Source organism: Oncorhynchus clarkii, chromosome 6 (genome assembly GCF_045791955.1).
Source record: "Oncorhynchus clarkii lewisi isolate Uvic-CL-2024 chromosome 6, UVic_Ocla_1.0, whole genome shotgun sequence".
Taxonomy (NCBI): domain Eukaryota; kingdom Metazoa; phylum Chordata; class Actinopteri; order Salmoniformes; family Salmonidae; genus Oncorhynchus; species Oncorhynchus clarkii.
This window is the reverse complement of record NC_092152.1, coordinates 85,589,276-85,610,589: the sequence shown is the minus strand read 5'-3', so window position 1 is coordinate 85,610,589 and position 21,314 is coordinate 85,589,276. Positions and strand designations below refer to the sequence as shown.

The 21,314-nt window shown below is 37.9% G+C and overlaps 1 protein-coding gene across 1 annotated transcript in view; it reads left to right on the top strand.

Moving 5' to 3' along the window:
* LOC139412271 (low-density lipoprotein receptor-related protein 3-like) overlaps nucleotides 1-21,314 on the top strand; it is a 71,459-nt gene that overhangs the window by 40,596 nt on the left and 9,549 nt on the right. Inside the window, exons 7-8 of the mRNA XM_071159112.1 lie at nucleotides 1,266-1,472; nucleotides 10,531-10,692. Of these exons, the coding sequence (XP_071015213.1) occupies nucleotides 1,266-1,472; nucleotides 10,531-10,692 (369 nt within the window). The remainder of the gene's footprint in view (nucleotides 1-1,265; nucleotides 1,473-10,530; nucleotides 10,693-21,314) is intronic.

Below are 21,314 nucleotides of genomic sequence, written 5' to 3'. Positions count from 1 at the left end.
GTTGCCGTACCAGGCGGTGATACAGCCCGACAGGATGCTCTCGATTGTGCATCTGTAGAAGTTTGTGAGTGCTTTTGGTGACAAGCCGAATTTCTTCAGCCTCCTGAGGTTCACGATGCTGTTTGTGTGGGTGGACCAATTCAGTTTGTCTGTGATGTGTACGCCGAGGAACTTAAAACTTACTACCCTCTCCACTACTGTTCCATCGATGTGGATAGGGGGGTGTTCCCTCTGCTGTTTCCTGAAGTCCACAATCATCTCCTTAGTTTTGTTGACGTTGAGTGTGAGGTTATTATCCTGACACCACACTCCGAGGGCCCTCACCTCCTCCCTGTAGGCCGTCTCGTCGTTGTTGGTTATCAAGCCTACCACTGTTGTGTCGTCCGCAAACTTGATGATTGAGCTGGAGGCGTGCGTGGCCACGCAGTCGTGGGTGAACAGGGAGTACAGGAGAGGGCTCAGAACGCACCCTTGTGGGGCCCCAGTGTTGAGGATCAGCGGGGTGGAGATGTTGTTACCTACCCTCACCACCTGGGGGAGGCCCGTCAGGAAGTCCAGTACCCAGTTGCACAGGGCGGGGTCGAGACCCAGGGTCTCGAGCTTGATGACGAGTTTGGAGGGTACTATGGTGTTAAATGCTGAGCTGTAGTCGATGAACAGCATTCTCACATAGGTATTCCTCTTGTCCAGATGGGTTAGGGCAGTGTGCAGTGTGGTTGAGATTGCATTGTCTGTGGACCTAAGCAAATTGGAGTGGGTCTAGGGTGTCAGGTAGGGTGGAGGTGATATGGTCCTTGACTCGTCTCTCAAAGCACTTCATGATGACGGAAGTGAGTGCTACGGGGGCGGTAGTCGTTTAGCTCAGTTACCTTAGCTTTCTTGGGAACAGGAACAATGGTGGCCCTCTTGACTAGTACCCAGAGTTTATCCTGACCAGACAGAAGACTAGTACCCAGAGTTTATCCTGACCAGACAGAAAACTAGTACCCAGAGTTTATCCTGACCAGACAGAAGACTAGTACCCAGAGTTTATCCTGACCAGACAGAAAACTAGTACCCAGAGTTTACCCTGACCAGACAGAAGACTAGTACCCAGAGTTTATCCTGACCAGACAGAAGACTAGTACCCAGAGTTTATCCTGACCAGACAGAAGACTAGTACCCAGAGTTTATCCTGACCAGACAGAAGACTAGTACCCAGAGTTTATCCTGACCAGATGATCAAGAGATGACTTAATGAGGACGTTTCCTATTCTATCATGTAGGTGAAAGGTTACTGTTTCCCTGGGGAACACCCGTGCGGATTGGACCAGGGCTGTTACTCTGAACGCCAGCGCTGTGACGGGTACTGGCACTGCCCTACGGGGCGCGACGAGGAGGAGTGTCCAGTTTGCCAGGAGGGGGAGTACCCCTGTGAGGGGGGCAGTGGGGCCTGCTACCCTACCTCTGAAAGATGTAACAACCAGAAGAAGGTATCTATCAATCAATCAATCAATACTTTATTATCCTATTGTACAATTCTGATATAAATCATTGTGCTAAATTCCTGGATCTAGGAGAGAAACCCTTCAGTTGAAAACATTCTAGTTACGGTCTATTTTCTGACTATGCTTCTAGTGATCGTTGTGTCGAAAAACAGGCAAGCTTTTAATACATCAAATCAAATTATTATTTAATAACAGTGAAATGCTTACTGGCGGCCCTTTACTCAATAAAGATCCAGATTAAAATAAATTCAAATGAAATAGTGACGTAAGGAATTAATAAAAGAGGACAGTGAATTAAAAATAATCTATTTAGTTGCTTAATTCTTCCAAATACGTTATTGTGTTATCTTTGATGTCGGCCTTCTGCCAATTCTTAGATTCTTTTCAACAGTGCTTTCAGTAAGTCACACCTGTCACGTTCTGACCTTTATTTCCTTTGTTTTGTATTTATTTAGTATGGTCAGGGCGTGAGTTGGGTGGGCAGTCTATGTGTGTTTTTCTATGTTTGGGTTTTAAGTTCGGCCTAGTATGGTTCTCAGTCAGAGGCAGGTGTCGTTAGTTGTCTCTGATTGAGAATCATACTTAGGTAGCCTGGGTTTCACTGTTTGTTTGTGGGTGTTTGTTCGCCACACGGTTCTGTTTCACTGTTGGTTTGTGGGTGTTTGTCGCCACACGGTACTGTTTCACTGTTGGTTTGTGGGTGTTTGTCGCCACACGGTTCTGTTTCACTGTTGGTTTGTGGGTGTTTGTCGCCACACGGTACTGGGTTTCACTGTTGGTTTGTGGGTGTTTGTCGCCACACGGTTCTGTTTCACTGTTGGTTTGTGGGTGTTTGTCGTCACACGGTACTGGGTTTCACTGTTTCAGGTTTTCATCACATCGTTTATTGTTTTGTATTTCAGTGTTCATTTCATTTTTAATAAATCGTCATGAACACTTCCCTCGCTGCATCTTGGTCCGACCCTTCCTCTTCATCAGACGAAGAGGAAATCTGCCGTTACAGCACCCCTTGACATGTTGTTGTGTTACAGCCTGAATTTAAAATGTATTACATTTAGATGTTGTTTTACTGGCCTACCCACAATACCCCATAATGTCAAAGTGGAATTACGTTTTTTCTAAATGTTTACAAATTAATAAAAAAAGAAAAGCTGAAATGCCTTGAGTCAATAAGTGTCCCGCTCGTTGCCGTGGCAATGAGTCAATAAGTGTCCCGCTCGTTGTCGTGGAAATGAGTCAATAAGTGTCCCGCTCGTTGCCGTGGCAATGAGTCAATAAGTGTCCCGCTCGTTGTCGTGGAAATGAGTCAATAAGTGTCCCGCTCGTTGTCGTGGAAATGAGTCAACTAGTGTCCCGCTCGTTGTCGTGGAAATGAGTCAATAAGTGTCCCGCTCGTTGTCGTGGAAATGAGTCAATAAGTGTCCCGCTCGTTGCCGTGGCAATGAGTCAATAAGTGTCCCGCTCGTTGTCGTGGAAATGAGTCAATAAGTGTCCCGCTCGTTGTCGTGGAAATGAGTCAACTAGTGTCCCGCTCGTTGTCGTGGAAATGAGTCAATAAGTGTCCCGCTCGTTGTCGTGGAAATGAGTCAATAAGTGTCCCGCTCGTTGTCGTGGAAATTAGTCAATAAGTGTCCCGCTCGTTGTCGTGGAAATGAGTCAATAAGTGTCCCGCTCGTTGTCGTGGAAATGAGTCAATAAGTGTCCCGCTCGTTGTCGTGGAAATTAGTCAATAAGTGTCCCGCTCGTTGTCGTGGAAATGAGTCAACTAGTGTCCCGCTCGTTGTCGTGGAAATGAGTCAATAAGTGTCCCGCTCGTTGTCGTGGAAATGAGTCAACTAGTGTCCCGCTCGTTGTCGTGGAAATGAGTCAATAAGTGTCCCGCTCGTTGTCGTAGAAATGAGTCAATAAGTGTCCAGCTCGTTGTCGTGGAAATGAGTCAATAAGTGTCCCGCTCGTTGTCGTGGAAATGAGTCAATAAGTGTCCCGCTCGTTGTCGTGGAAATGAGTCAATAAGTGTCCCGCTCGTTGTCGTGGAAATGAGTCAATTGTACTTCCGGCGCCGACAGAGATGGCCGCCTCACTTCGCGTTCCTAGGAAACTATGCAGTTTTTTGTTTTTTTACGTGTTATTTCTTACATTAGTACCCCAGGTCATCTTAGGTTTCATTACATACAGTCGAGAAGAACTACTGAATATAAGATCAGCGTCAACTCACCATCAGTACGACCAAGAATATGTTTTTCGCGACGCGGATCCTGTGTTCTGCCTTACAAACAGGACAACGGAGTGGATCCTATGCAGCGACCCAAAAAAACGACTCCGAAAGAGAGGGAAACGAGGCGGTCTTCTGGTCAGACTCCGGAGACGGGCACACCGTGCACCACTCCCTAGCATTCTTCTTGCCAATGTCCAGTCTCTTGACAACAAGGTTGATGAAATCCGAGCAAGGGTAGCATTCCAGAGGGACATCAGAGACTGTAACGTCCTTTGCTTCACTGAAACATTGCTCACTGGAGAGACTCTATCCGAAGCGGTGCAGCCAACGGGTTTCTCCACGCATCGCGCTGACAGAAACAAACATCTTTCTGGTAAGAAGAGGGGCGGGGGCATATGCCTCATGGCCAACGTGACATGGTGTGATGAAAGAAACATACAGGAACTCAAATCCTTCTGTTCACCTGATTTAGAATTCCTCACAATCAAATGTAGACCGCATTATCTACCAAGAGAATTCTCTTCGATTATAATCACAGCCGTATATATCCCCCCCCAAGCAGACACATCGATGGCTCTGAATGAACTTTATTTAACTCTCTGCAAACTGGAAACGATTTATCCGGAGGCTGCATTGATTGTAGCTGGGGATTTTAACAAGGCTAATCTGAAAACAAGACTCCCTAAATTTTATCAGCATATCGATTGCGCAACCAGGGGTGGAAAGACCTTGGATCATTGTTACTCTAACTTCCGCGACGCATATAAGGCCCTGCCCCGCCCCCCTTTCGGAAAAGCTGACCACGACTCCATTTTGTTGATCCCTGCCTACAGACAGAAACTAAAACAAGAGGCTCCCACGCTGAGGTCTGTCCAACGCTGGTCCGACCAAGCTGACTCCACACTCCAAGACTGCTTCCATCACGTGGACTGGGAGATGTTTCGTATTGCGTCAGATAACAACATTGACGAATACGCTGATTCGGTGTGCGAGTTCATTAGAACGTGCGTTGAAGATGTCGTTCCCATAGCAACGATTAAAACATTCCCTAACCAGAAACCGTGGATTGATGGCAGCATTCGTGTGAAACTGAAAGCGCGAACCACTGCTTTTAATCAGGGCAAGGTGTCTGGTAACATGACCGAATACAAACAGTGCAGCTATTCCCTCCGCAAGGCTATCAAACAAGCTAAGCGCCAGTACAGAGACAAAGTAGAATCTCAATTCAACGGCTCAGACACAAGAGGCATGTGGCAGGGTCTACAGTCAATCACGGACTACATGAAGAAATCCAGCCCAGTCACGGACCAGGATGTCTTGCTCCCAGGCAGACTAAATAACTTTTTTGCCCGCTTTGAGGACGATACAGTGCCACTGACACGGCCTGCAACGAAAACATGCGGTCTCTCCTTCAATGCAGCCGAGGTGAGTAAGACATTTAAACGTGTTAACCCTCGCAAGGCTGCAGGCCCAGACGGCATCCCCAGCCGCGCCCTCAGAGCATGCGCAGACCAGCTGGCCGGTGTGTTTACGGACATATTCAATCAATCCCTATACCAGTCTGCTGTTCCCACATGCTTCAAGAGGGCCACCATTGTTCCTGTTCCCAAGAAAGCTAAGGTAACTGAGCTAAACGACTACCGCCCCGTAGCACTCACATCCGTACTCATGAAGTGCTTTGAGAGACTAGTCAAGGACCATATCACCTCCACCCTACCTGACACCCTAGACCCACTCCAATTTGCTTACCGCCCAAATAGGTCCACAGACGATGCAATCTCAACCACACTGCACACTGCCCTAACCCATCTAGACAAGAGGAATACCTAAGTGAGAATGCTGTTCATCGACTACAGCTCGGCATTCAACACCATAGTACCCTCCAAGCTCGTCATCAAGCTCGAGACCCTGGGTCTCGACCCCGCCCTGTGCAACTGGGTACTGGACTTCCTGACGGGCCGCCCCCAGGTGGTGAGGGTAGGCAACAACATCTCCTCCCCGCTGATCCTCAACACTGGGGCCCCACAAGGGTGCGTTCTGAGCCCTCTCCTGTACTCCCTGTTCACCCACGACTGCGTGGCCACGCACGCCTCCAACTCAATCATCAAGTTTGCGGACGACACAACAGTGGTAGGCTTGATTACCAACAACGACGAGACGGCCTACAGGGAGGAGGTGAGGGCCCTCGGAGTGTGGTGTCAGGAAAATAACCTCACACTCAACGTCAACAAAACTAAGGAGATGATTGTGGACTTCAGGAAACAGTAGAGGGAACACCCCCCTATCCACATCGATGGAACAGTAGTGGAGAGGGTAGCAAGTTTTAAGTTCCTCGGCATACACATCACAGACAAACTGAATTGGTCCACTCACACAGACAGCATCATGTAGAAGGCTCAGCAGCGCCTCTTCAACCTCAGGAGGCTGAAGAAATTGTCACCAAAAGCACTCACAAACTTCTACAGATGCACAATCGAGAGCATCCTGGCGGGCTGTATCACCGCCTGGTATGGCAACTGCACCGCCCTCAACCGTAAGGCTCTCCAGAGGGTAGTGAGGTCTGCACAACGCATCACCGGGGGCAAACTACCTGCCCTCCAGGACACCTACACCACCCGATGTCACAGGAAGGCCATAAAGATCATCAAGGACATCAACCACCCGAGCCACTGCCTGTTCACCCCGCTATCATCCAGAAGGCGAGGTCAGTACAGGTGCATCAAAGCTGGGACCGAGAGACTGAAAAACAACTTCTATCTCAAGGCCATCAGACTGTTAAACAGCCACCACTAACACTGAGTGGCTGCTGCCAACACACTGACACTGACTCAACTCCAGCCACTTTAATAATGGGAATTGATGGGAAATGATGTAAATATATCACTAGCCACTTTAAACAATGCTACCTTATATAATGTTACTTACCCTACATTATTCATCTCATATGCATACGTATATACTGTACTCTATATCATCGACTGTATCCTTATGTAATACATGTATCACTAGCCACTTTAAACTATGCCACTTTGTTTACATACTCATCTCATTTGCACATACTGTACTCGATACCATCTACTGTATCTTGCCTATGCTGCTCTGTACCATCACTCATTCATATATCCTTATGTACATATTCTTTATCCCCTTACACTGTGTACAAGACAGTAGTTTTGGAATTGTTAGTTAGATTACTTGTTATTACTGCATTGTCGGAACTAGAAGCACAAGCATTTCGCTACACTCGCATTAACATCTGCTAACCATGTGTATGTGACAAATAAAAATTTGATTTGATTTGATAAGTGTCCCGCTCGTTGTCGTGGAAATGAGTCAATAAGTGTCCCGCTCGTTGTCGTGGAAATGAGTCAATAAGTGTCCCGCTCGTTGTCGTGGAAATGAGTCAATAAGTGTCCCGCTCGTTGTCGTGGAAATGAGTCAATAAGTGTCCCGCTCGTTGTCGTGGAAATGAGTCAATAAGTGTCCCGCTCGTTGTCGTGGAAATGAGTCAATAAGTGTCCCGCTCTTTGTCGTGGAAATGAGTCAACTAGTGTCCCGCTCGTTGTTGTGGAAATGAGTCAATAAGTGTCCCGCTCGTTGTCGTGGAAATTAGTCAATAAGTGTCCCGCTCGTTGTCGTGGAAATGAGTCAATAAGTGTCCCGCTCGTTGTCGTGGAAATGAGTCAATAAGTGTCCCGCTCGTTGTCGTGGAAATGAGTCAATAAGTGTCCCGCTCGTTGTCGTGAAAATGAGTCAATAAGTGTCCCGCTCGTTGTCGTGGAAATGAGTCAATAAGTGTCCCGCTCGTTGTCGTGGAAATGAGTCAACTAGTGTCCCGCTCGTTGTCGTGGAAATGAGTCAATAAGTGTCCCGCTCGTTGCCGTGGCAATGAGTCAATAAGTGTCCCGCTCGTTGTCGTGGAAATGAGTCAATAAGTGTCCCGCTCGTTGCCGTGGCAATGAGTCAATAAGTGTCCCGCTCGTTGTCGTGGAAATGAGTCAATAAGTGTCCCGCTCGTTGTCGTGGAAATGAGTCAATAAGTGTCCCGCTCGTTGTCGTGGAAATGAGTCAATAAGTGTCCCGCTCGTTGTCGTGGAAATGAGTCAATAAGTGTCCCGCTCGTTGTCGTGGAAATGAGTCAACTAGTGTCCCGCTCGTTGTCGTGGAAATGAGTCAATAAGTGTCCCGCTCGTTGCCGTGGCAATGAGTCAATAAGTGTCCCGCTCGTTGTCGTGGAAATGAGTCAATAAGTGTCCCGCTCGTTGTCGTGGAAATGAGTCAATAAGTGTCCCGCTCGTTGTCGTGGAAATGAGTCAACTAGTGTCCCGCTCGTTGTCGTGGAAATGAGTCAACTAGTGTCCCGCTCGTTGTCGTGGAAATGAGTCAATAAGTGTCCCGCTCGTTGTCGTGGAAATGAGTCAACTAGTGTCCCACTCGTTGTCGTGGAAATGAGTCAATAAGTGTCCCGCTCGTTGTCGTGGAAATGAGTCAATAAGTGTCCCGCTCGTTGCCGTGGCAATGAGTCAATAAGTGTCCCGCTCGTTGCCGTGGAAATGAGTCAATAAGTGTCCCGCTCGTTGTCGTGGAAATGAGTCAATAAGTGTCCCGCTCGTTGTCGTGGAAATGAGTCAACTAGTGTCCCGCTCGTTGTCGTGGAAATGAGTCAACTAGTGTCCCGCTCGTTGTCGTGGAAATGAGTCAATAAGTGTCCCGCTCGTTGTCGTGGAAATGAGTCAACTAGTGTCCCACTCGTTGTCGTGGAAATGAGTCAATAAGTGTCCCGCTCGTTGTCGTGGAAATGAGTCAATAAGTGTCCCGCTCGTTGCCGTGGCAATGACCGGACCAAGGTGCAGCAGGGTACATTTATTTTATTGATAAACACCAACAGAACAAGGACACAACCGTGAAGCTTACTTAGACTATAATGGCCCTAACAAAGACAACTACCCACAACCGTGAAGCTTACTTAGACTATAATGGCCCTAACAAAGACAACTACCCACAACCGTGAAGCTTACTTAGACTATAATGGCCCTAACAAAGACAACTACCCACAACCGTGAAGCTTACTTAGACTATAATGCCCCTAACAAAGACAACTACCCACAACCGTGAAGCTTACTTAGGCTATAATGCCCCTAACAAAGACAACTACCCACAACCGTGAAGCTTACTTAGGCTATAATGCCCCTAACAAAGACAACTACCCACAACCGTGAAGCTTACTTAGACTATAATGCCCCTAACAAAGACAACTACCCACAACCGTGAAGCTTACTTAGACTATAATGCCCCTAACAAAGACAACTACCCACAACCATGAAGCTTACTTAGACTATAATGCCCCTGACAAAGACAACTACCCACAACCGTGAAGCTTACTTAGGCTATAATGCCCCTAACGAAGACAACTACCCACAAATACAAAAGGAAAAAGGCTGCCTAAGTTTGATTCCCAATCAGAGACAATGATAGACAGCTGTCCCTGATGGAGAACCCAAAACATAGAAACAAAGAACATAGAGTTTCCCACCCGAGTCACCAACCAACCAAACATAGAGAATAAAAATATCTCTACGGTCAGGGCGTGACAATAAGTATTCAACCCCTTTGTTATGGCAAGCCTAAATAAATTCAGGAGCAAAAAATGTCCTTAACAAGTCACATAATAAGTCTGTGTGCAATAATAGTGTTTAACATGATGTTTGAATGACTACCTCATCTCTGTACCCCCACACATACAACTATCCGTCAGGTCCCTCAGTCGAGCAGTGCATTTCAAACACAGATTCAACCACAAAGACCAGGGAGGTTTTCCAAGGCCTCGCTGAGAAGGACCCCTATAGGTTGAGGCGTAAAAATAATATATATATATTTATTTTATATATTTAACCTTTATTTAACTAGGCAAGTCAGTTAAGATGATAGTGCATTATGGGACCTGGTCAGATGTAGTGCATTATGGGACCTGGTCAGATGTAGTGCATTATGGGACCTGGTCAGATGTAGTGCATTATGGGACCTGGTCAGATGTAGTGCATTATGGGACCTGGTCAGATGTAGTGCATTATGGGACCTGGTCAGATGTAGTGCATTATGGGACCTGGTGTACCTATTTATTTTACCTTTATTTAACTAGGCAAGTCAGTTAAGAACAAATTATTATTTACAATGACGGCTTAGGAACAGTGGGTTAACTGCCTGTTCAGGGGCAGAACGACAGATTTCACCAACCTTTGAGCATGGTGAAGTTATTAATTACACTTTGGATGGGGTATCAATACACACAGTCACTACAAAGACACAGGCGTCCTTCCTAACTCAGTAGCCAGAGAGGAAGGAAACCACTCAGGGATTTCACCATGAGGCCAATGCTGACTTTAAAACAATTACTCCACAATACTAACCTAATTGGCAGAGTGAAAAGAAGAAGCCAGTATAGAATACAAATATTCCAGTTGCCAGAGAGGAAGGAATTTTTTCATTTTCATTTTATTTATTTTTTATTGAACCTTTTATAGGGCAATTAAGAATATATTCTTATTTACAATGACTGTCTAGGAACAGTGGGTTAACTGCCTGTACTGCCTACCAAACATTACCAACATATTCTCAATCTAATCTACACACTGAGGAAGACAACATACTGATCAATATAATATAATATACACACTGAGGAAGACAACATACTGATCAATATAATATAATATAATCTACACACTGAGGAAGACAACATGCTGATCAATATAATATAATATTCACACTGAGGAAGACAACATGCTGATCATAAATATACAGCAGTATCTCTCATTCATTCATCCGTTCCAGTGCCCAGACGGTTCTGATGAGAAGAACTGTTTTGACTGCCAGCCGGGTAACTTCCATTGTGGCACCAATCTGTGTATCTTCGAGACGTGGCACTGTGATGGCCAGGAGGACTGTCTGGATGGTAGTGACGAGAGAGACTGTTTGGGAGCTGTACCCAGGAAGGTACAGAAAAACATCATTTGATGAGTGCTTACATTTGTCCTACAGTTGAAGTCGGAAGTTTACATACACTCAGGTTGGAGTCATTAAAACTCGTTTTTCAACCACTCCACAAATTTCTTGTTGATAAACTATAGTCTTGGCAAGTCGGTTAGGACATCTACTTTGTTCATGACACAAGTAATTTTTCGAAAATTGTTTACAGATTATTTAACTTATAATTCACTGTATCAGAATTCCAGTGGGTCAGAAGTTTACATACACTAAGTTGACTGTGCCTTTAAAACAGCTTGGAAAATTCCAGAAAATGATGTCATGGCTTTAGAAGCTTCTGATAGGCTAATTGACACCATTTGAGTCAATTGGAGGTGTACCTGTGGATGTATTTCAAGGCCTACCTTCAAACTCAGTGCCTCTTTGTCGACATCGTGGGAAAATCAAAAGAAATCAGCCAAGATCTCAGAAGAAAACGCCTGAATGTACCACCTTCATCTGTACTAACAATAGTACACAAGTATAAACACCATGGGACCACGCAGCCGTCATACCGCTCAGGAAGGAGACGAGTTCTGTCTCCTAGAGATGAACGTACTTTGGTGTGAAAAGTACAAATCAATCCCAGAACAGCAGCAAAGGACCTTGTGAAGATGCTGGAGGAAACAGGTACAAAAGTATCTATATCCACAGTAAAACAAGGCCTATATCGACATAACCTGAAAGGCCGCTCAGCAAGGAAGAAGCCACAGCTCCAAAACCGCCATAAAAAAGCCAGACTACGGTTTGTAACTGCACATGGGGACAAAGATCGTACTTTTTGGAGAAATGTCCTCTGGTCTGATGAAACAAAAATAGAACTGTTTGGCCATAATGACCATCGTTATGTTTGGAGGAAAAAGAGGGAGGCTTGCAAGCCGAAGAACACCATCCCAACCGTGAAGCACGGGGGTGGCAGCATCATGTTGTGGGGGTGCTTTGCTGCAGGAGGGACTGGTGCACTTCACAAAATAGATGGCCATCACAAAGCCCTGACCTCAATCCTATAGAAACATTTTGGGCAGAAATTGAAAAAGCTTGTGCGAGCAAGGAGGCCCATAAACCTGACTCAGTTACACCAGCTCTGTCAGGAGGAATGGGCCAAAATTCACCCAACTTATTGTGGGAAGCTTGTGGAAGGCTACCCAAAACGATTGACCCAAGTTAAACAATTTAAAGGCAATGCTACCAAATACTAATTGAGTGTATGTAAACTTCTGACCCACTGGAAATATGCTGAAATAAATCAATCTCCCTACTATTATTCTGACATTTCACATTCTTAAAATAAAGTGGTGATCCTAACTGACCTAAGACAGGGAATTTGTACTAGGATTAAATGTCAGGAATTGTGAAAAACTGAGTTTGAATGTATTTGGCTAAGGTGTATGTAAACTTCAGACTTCAACTGTATTTAACAAATGTGTATTATACACGTGTTTATTGCATATCCCAACTCCCCCTGAGAAACCCTCAGAGAGTGGGGTCACGGCCAGGGTCACCGTTGTCCAGTGCCCCTGGAGCACTAAGGGTTAGGTGCCTTGCTCAAGTGCACATCGACAGATTTCTCACCTTGTTGGCTTCAGGATTCAAACGAGCAACCTTTCGATTACTCTAACCGCTGGGTTACCTGCCATCTGGCTACCTGGCACCTGGTTACCTGCCATCTGGCTACCTGGCACCTGTTTACCTGCCATCTGGCTACCTGGCACCTGGTTACCTGCCATCTGGCTACCTGGCATCTGGTTACCTGTTATCTGGCTACCTGGCACCTGGTTACCTGCCACCTGGCTACCTGGCACCTGGTTACCTGGCACCTGGTTACCTGCCATCTGGTTACCTGCCACCTGGCGACCAATCTACATTTGAATCTTACCCTACGAGGTCCAGAGTACTGCTGGTTCTCTGTTCTACCTGATAATGAATGACTCTCAACTGGTGTCCCAGGTCTAAATCAGTCCCTGATCATTAACACACCTGGTGTCCCAGGTCTAAATCAGTCCCTGATCATTAACACACCTGGTGTCCCAGGTATAAATCAGTCAGTCCCTGATCATTAACACACCTGGTGTCCCAGGTATAAATCAGTCCCTGATCATTAACACACCTGGTGTCCCAGGTCTAAATCAGTCTCTGATCATTAACACACCTGGTGTCCCAGGTATAAATCAGTCCCTGATCATTAACACACCTGGTGTCCCAGGTCTAAATCAGTCCCTGATCATTAACACACCTGGTGTCCCAGGTATAAATCAGTCAGTCCCTGATCATTAACACACCTGGTGTCCCAGGTATAAATCAGTCCCTGATCATTAACACACCTGGTGTCCCAGGTCTAAATCAGTCCCTGATCATTAACACACCTGGTGTCCCAGGTCTAAATCAGTCCCTGATCATTAACACACCTGGTGTCCCAGGTCTAAATCAGTCCCTGATCATTAACACACCTGGTGTCCCAGGTCTAAATCAGTCCCTGATCATTAACACACCTGATGTCCCAGGTCTAAATCAGTCCCTGATCATTAGCACACCTGGTGTCCCAGGTCTAAATCAGTCCCTGATCATTAACACACCTGGTGTCCCAGGTCTAAATCAGTCCCTGATCATTAACACACCTGATGTCCCAGGTCTAAATCAGTCCCTGATCATTAACACACCTGGTGTCCCAGGTCTAAATCAGTCCCTGATCATTAGCACACCTGGTGTCCCAGGTCTAAATCAGTCCCTGATCATTAACACACCTGATGTCCCAGGTCTAAATCAGTCCCTGATCATTAACACACCTGGTGTCCCAGGTCTAAATCAGTCCCTGATCATTAGCACACCTGGTGTCCCAGGTCTAAATCAGTCCCTGATCATTAACACACCTGGTGTCCCAGGTCTAAATCAGTCCCTGATCATTAACACACCTGATGTCCCAGGTCTAAATCAGTCCCTGATCATTAACACACCTGGTGTCCCAGGTCTAAATCAGTCCCTGATCATTAACACACCTGGTGTCCCAGGTCTAAATCAGTCCCTGATCATTAACACACCTGATGTCCCAGGTCTAAATCAGTCCCTGATCATTAACACACCTGGTGTCCCAGGTCTAAATCAGTCCCTGATCATTAGCACACCTGGTGTCCCAGGTATAAATCAGTCCTTTATCAGAAGAGAGAATGGGAAAAAAAGCAGTGGAACTGATTTGAATCTGATTTCAACTCATTCCATTGAGGTCCCAGTGTCTGCAGGTTTTGTTTTTTCTCCTTTCAATTAATCCCCAGACAACCGGTGTCCTTACTTCATTAATCAAGGCAGGAGCGAAAACCCGCAGACACTCGGCCAGCACAGTATGTTTATATTGTTTATTGTTTATATTATGTTTATATTGTATTACTAGTAGTAGTGTGTTTTATAATGTATTGTATTACTAGTAGTAGTATGTTTTATAATGTATTGTATTACTAGTAGTAGTATGTTTTATAATGTGTTGTATTACTAGTAGTAGTGTGTTTTATAATGTATTGTATTACTAGTAGTAGTATGTTTATAATGTATGTTTTATTATGTACTGTATTAATAGTAGTAGTATGTTTATAATGTATTGTATTACTAGTAGTAGTATGTTTATAATGTGTTTTATAATGTATTGTATTACTAGTAGTCGTATGTTTATAATGTATTGTATTACTAGTAGTAGTGTGTTTATAATGTATTGTATTACTAGTAGTAGTGTGTTTTATAATGTATTGTATTACTAGTAGTAGTATGTTTATAATGTATTGTATTACTAGTAGTAGTATGTTTATAATGTATTGTATTACTAGTAGTAGTGTGTTTATAATGTATTGTATTACTAGTAGTAGTATGTTTTATAATGTGTTGTATTACTAGTAGTAGTGTGTTTTATAATGTATTGTATTACTAGTAGTAGTATGTTTATAATGTATTGTATTACTAGTAGTAGTATGTTTATAATGTATGTTTTATTATGTACTGTATTAATAGTAGTAGTATGTTTATAATGTATTGTATTACTAGTAGTAGTATGTTTATAATGTATTGTATTACTAGTAGTAGTATGTTTATAATGTGTTTTATAATGTGTTGTATTACTAGTAGTAGTATGTTTATAATGTATTGTATTACTAGTAGTAGTATGTTTATAATGTGTTTTATAATGTATTGTATTACTAGTAGTCGTATGTTTTATAATGTGTTGTATTACTAGTAGTAGTATGTTTATAATGTATTGTATTACTAGTAGTAGTGTGTTTATAATGTATTGTATTACTAGTAGTAGTATGTTTATAATGTATTGTATTACTAGTAGTAGTATGTTCTATAATGTGTTTTATAATGTATTGTATTACTAGTAGTAGTATGTTTATAATGTATTGTATTACTAGTAGTAGTATGTTTATAATGTATTGTATTACTAGTAGTAGTATGTTTATAATGTATTGTATTACTAGTAGTAGTATGTTTTATAATGTATTGTATTACTAGTAGTAGTATGTTTATAATGTGTTGTATTACTAGTAGTAGTATGTTTTATAATGTATTGTATTACTAGTAGTAGTATGTTTATAATGTATTGTATTACTAGTAGTAGTATGTTTTATAATGTATTGTATTACTAGTAGTAGTGTGTTTATAATGTATTGTATTACTAGTAGTAGTATGTTTATAATGTATGTTTTATAATGTACTGTATTACTAGTAGTAGTGTGTTTATAATGTATTGTATTACTAGTAGTAGTATGTTTATAATGTATTGTATTACTAGTAGTAGTGTGTTTATAATGTGTTTTATAATGTATTGTATTACTAGTAGTAGTATGTTTATAATGTATTGTATTACTAGTAGTAGTATGTTTATAATGTACTGTATTACTAGTAGTAGTGTGTTTATAATGTATTGTATTACTAGTAGTAGTATGTTTATAATGTATTGTATTACTAGTAGTAGTGTGTTTATAATGTGTTTTATAATGTATTGTATTACTAGTAGTAGTATGTTTATAATGTATTGTATTACTAGTAGTAGTATGTTTATAATGTATTGTATTACTAGTAGTAGTATGTTTATAATGTATTGTATTACTAGTAGTAGTATGTTTATAATGTATTGTATTACTAGTAGTAGTATGTTTATAATGTATTGTATTACTAGTAGTAGTATGTTTATAATGTATTGTATTACTAGTAGTAGTGTGTTTTATAATGTATTGTATTACTAGTAGTAGTGTGTTTTATAATGTATTGTATTACTAGTAGTAGTGTGTTTTATAATGTATTGTATTACTAGTAGTAGTATGTTTATAATGTATTGTATTACTAGTAGTAGTATGTTTTATAATGTATTGTATTACTAGTAGTAGTATGTTTATAATGTGTTGTATTACTAGTAGTAGTATGTTTCATAATGTATTGTATTACTAGTAGTAGTATGTTTATAATGTATTGTATTACTAGTAGTAGTATGTTTATAATGTATGTTTTATAATGTACTGTATTACTAGTAGTAGTGTGTTTTATAATGTGTTGTATTACTAGTAGTAGTATGTTTTATAATGTGTTTTATAATGTGTTGTATTACTAGTAGTAGTAGGTTTTTATAATGTATTGTATTACTAGTAGTAGTATGTTTATAATGTATTGTATTACTAGTAGTAGTATGTTTATAATGTATTGTATTACTAGTAGTAGTATGTTTATAATGTATTGTATTACTAGTAGTAGTATGTTTATAATGTATTGTATTACTAGTAGTAGTATGTTTATAATGTATTGTATTACTAGTAGTAGTATGTTTATAATGTATTGTATTACTAGTAGTAGTGTGTTTTATAATGTATTGTATTACTAGTAGTAGTGTGTTTTATAATGTATTGTATTACTAGTAGTAATGTGTTTTATAATGTATTGTATTACTAGTAGTAGTATGTTTATAATGTATTGTATTACTAGTAGTAGTATGTTTTATAATGTATTGTATTACTAGTAGTAGTATGTTTATAATGTGTTGTATTACTAGTAGTAGTATGTTTCATAATGTATTGTATTACTAGTAGTAGTATGTTTATAATGTATTGTATTACTAGTAGTAGTATGTTTATAATGTATGTTTTATAATGTACTGTATTACTAGTAGTAGTGTGTTTTATAATGTGTTGTATTACTAGTAGTAGTATGTTTTATAATGTGTTTTATAATGTGTTGTATTACTAGTAGTAGTAGGTTTTTATAATGTATTGTATTACTAGTAGTAGTATGTTTATAATGTATTGTATTACTAGTAGTAGTATGTTTATAATGTATTGTATTACTAGTAGTAGTATGTTTATAATGTATTGTATTACTAGTAGTAGTGTGTTTATAATGTATTGTATTACTAGTAGTAGTGTGTTTTATAATGTATTGTATTACTAGTAGTAGTGTGTTTATAATGTATTGTATTACTAGTAGTAGTATGTTTATGATGTATTGTATTACTAGTAGTAGTATGTTTATAATGTATTGTATTACTAGTAGTAGTATGTTTTATAATGTATTGTATTACTAGTAGTAGTATGTTTATAATGTATGTTTTATAATGTACTGTATTACTAGTAGTAGTGTGTTTTATAATGTATTGTATTACTAGTAGTAGTATGTTTATAATGTATTGTATTACTAGTAGTAGTATGTTTATAATGTATGTTTTATTATGTACTGTATTAATAGTAGTAGTATGTTTATAATGTATTGTATTACTAGTAGTAGTATGTTTATAATGTATTGTATTACTAGTAGTAGTATGTTTATAATGTGTTTTATAATGTGTTGTATTACTAGTAGTAGTATGTTTATAATGTATTGTATTACTAGTAGTAGTATGTTTATAATGTGTTTTATAATGTATTGTATTACTAGTAGTCGTATGTTTTATAATGTGTTGTATTACTAGTAGTAGTATGTTTATAATGTATTGTATTACTAGTAGTAGCGTGTTTATAATGTATTGTATTACTAGTAGTAGTATGTTCTATAATGTGTTTTATAATGTATTGTATTACTAGTAGTAGTATGTTTATAATGTATTGTATTACTAGTAGTAGTATGTTTTATAATGTATTGTATTACTAGTAGTAGTATGTTTATAATGTGTTGTATTACTAGTAGTAGTATGTTTTATAATGTATTGTATTACTAGTAGTAGTATGTTTATAATGTATTGTATTACTAGTAGTAGTATGTTTTATAATGTATTGTATTACTAGTAGTAGTGTGTTTATAATGTATTGTATTACTAGTAGTAGTATGTTTATAATGTATGTTTTATAATGTACTGTATTACAGTAGTAGTGTGTTTATAATGTATTGTATTACTAGTAGTAGTATGTTTATAATGTATTGTATTACTAGTAGTAGTGTGTTTATAATGTGTTTTATAATGTATTGTATTACTAGTAGTAGTATGTTTATAATGTATTGTATTACTAGTAGTAGTATGTTTATAATGTACTGTATTACTAGTAGTAGTGTGTTTATAATGTATTGTATTACTAGTAGTAGTATGTTTATAATGTATTGTATTACTAGTAGTAGTGTGTTTATAATGTGTTTTATAATGTATTGTATTACTAGTAGTAGTATGTTTATAATGTATTGTATTACTAGTAGTAGTATGTTTATAATGTATTGTATTACTAGTAGTAGTATGTTTATAATGTATTGTATTACTAGTAGTAGTATGTTTATAATGTATTGTATTATTAGTAGTAGTATGTTTATAATGTATTGTATTACTAGTAGTAGTGTGTTTTATAATGTATTGTATTACTAGTAGTAGTGTGTTTTATAATGTATTGTATTACTAGTAGTAGTGTGTTTTATAATGTATTGTATTACTAGTAGTAGTATGTTTATAATGTATTGTATTACTAGTAGTAGTATGTTTTATAATGTATTGTATTACTAGTAGTAGTATGTTTATAATGTGTTGTATTACTAGTAGTAGTATGTTTCATAATGTATTGTATTACTAGTAGTAGTATGTTTATAATGTATTATATTACTAGTAGTAGTATGTTTATAATGTATTGTATTACTAGTAGTAGTGTGTTTTATAATGTATTGTATTACTAGTAGTAGTGTGTTTTATAATGTATTGTATTACTAGTAGTAGTATGTTTATAATGTATTGTATTACTAGTAGTAGTATGTTTTATAATGTATTGTATTACTAGTAGTAGTATGTTTATAATGTGTTGTATTACTAGTAGTAGTATGTTTCATAATGTATTGTATTACTAGTAGTAGTATGTTTATAATGTATTGTATTACTAGTAGTAGTATGTTTATAATGTATGTTTTATAATGTACTGTATTACTAGTAGTAGTGTGTTTTATAATGTGTTGTATTACTAGTAGTAGTATGTTTTATAATGTGTTTTATAATGTGTTGTATTACTAGTAGTAGTAGGTTTTTATAATGTATTGTATTACTAGTAGTAGTATGTTTATAATGTATTGTATTACTAGTAGTATTATGTTTATAATGTATTGTATTACTAGTAGTAGTATGTTTATAATGTATTGTATTACTAGTAGTAGTGTGTTTATAATGTATTGTATTACTAGTAGTAGTGTGTTTTATAATGTATTGTATTACTAGTAGTAGTGTGTTTATAATGTATTGTATTACTAGTAGTAGTATGTTTATAATGTATTGTATTACTAGTAGTAGTATGTTTATAATGTATTGTATTACTAGTAGTAGTATGTTTTATAATGTATTGTATTACTAGTAGTAGTATGTTTATAATGTATGTTTTATAATGTACTGTATTACTAGTAGTAGTGTGTTTTATAATGTATTGTATTACTAGTAGTAGTATGTTTTATAATGTATTGTATTACTAGTAGTAGTATGTTTATAATGTGTTTTATCATGTGTTGTATTACTAGTAGTAGTATGTTTTATAATGTATTGTATTACTAGTAGTAGTATGTTTATAATGTATTGTATTACTAGTAGTAGTATGTTTATAATGTATTGTATTACTAGTAGTAGTATGTTTATAATGTGTTTTATAATGTATTGTATTACTAGTAGTAGTATGTTTATAATGTACTGTATTACTAGTAGTAGTATGTTTATAATGTATTGTATTACTAGTAGTAGTGTGTTTATAATGTATTGTATTACTAGTAGTAGTATGTTTTATAATGTGTTTTATAATGTGTTGTATTACTAGTAGTAGTATGTTTATAATGTATTGTATTACTAGTAGTAGTATGTTTATAATGTATTGTATTACTAGTAGTAGTGTGTTTATAATGTATTGTATTACTAGTAGTAGTGTGTTTTATAATGTATTGTATTACTAGTAGTAGTATGTTTTATAATGTGTTTTATAATGTGTTGTATTACTAGTAGTAGTAGGTTTTTATAATGTATTGTATTACTAGTAGTAGTATGTTTATAATGTATTGTATTAGTAGTAGTAGTATGTTTTTAATGTGTTTTATAATGTATTGTATTACTAGTAGTAGTATGTTTATAATGTGTTTTATAATGTGTTGTATTACTAGTAGTAGTATGTTTATAATGTATTGTATTACTAGTAGTAGTGTGTTTTATAATGTATTGTATTACTAGTAGTAGTATGTTTATAATGTATGTTTTATAATGTATTGTATTACTAGTAGTAGTGTGTTTATAATGTATTGTATTACTAGTAGTAATATGTTTTATAATGTATTGTATTACTAGTAGAAGTATGTTTATAATGTATTGTATTACTAGTAGTAGTATGTTTATAATGTATTGTATTACTAGTAGTAGTATGTTTATAATGTGTTTTATAATGCGTTGTATTACTAGTAGTAGTATGTTTATAATGTGTTTTATAATGCGTTGTATTACTAGTAGTAGTATGTTGTATAATGTATTGTATTACTAGTATTAGTATGTTTTATAATGTATTGTATTACTAGTAGTAGTATGTTTATAATGTATTGTATTACTAGTAGTAGTATGTTTATAATGTGTTTTATAATGTGTTGTATTACTAGTAGTAGTATGTTGTATAATGTATTGTATTACTAGTAGTAGTATGTTTTATAATGTATTGTATTACTAGTATTAGTATATTGTATAATGTATTGTATTGCTAGTAGTAGTGTGTTTTATAATGTATTGTATTGCTAGTAGTAGTATGTTTTATAATGTGTTTTATAATGTATTGTATTACTAGTAGTAGTAGGTTTATAATGTATTGTATTACTAGTATTAGTATATTGTATAATGTATTGTATTGCTAGTAGTAGTGTGTTTTATAATGTATTGTATTGCTAGTAGTAGTATGTTTTATAATGTGTTTTATAATGTATTGTATTACTAGTATTAGTATGTTTTATAATGTATTGTATTACTAGTAGTAGTATGTTTTATAATGTATTGTATTACTAGTAGTAGTATGTTTTATAATGTATTGTATTACTAGTAGTAGTATGTTTTATAATGTATTGTATTACTAGTAGTAGTGTGTTTATAATGTATTGTATTACTAGTAGTAGTGTGTTTATAATGTATTGTATTACTAGTAGTAGTATGTTTA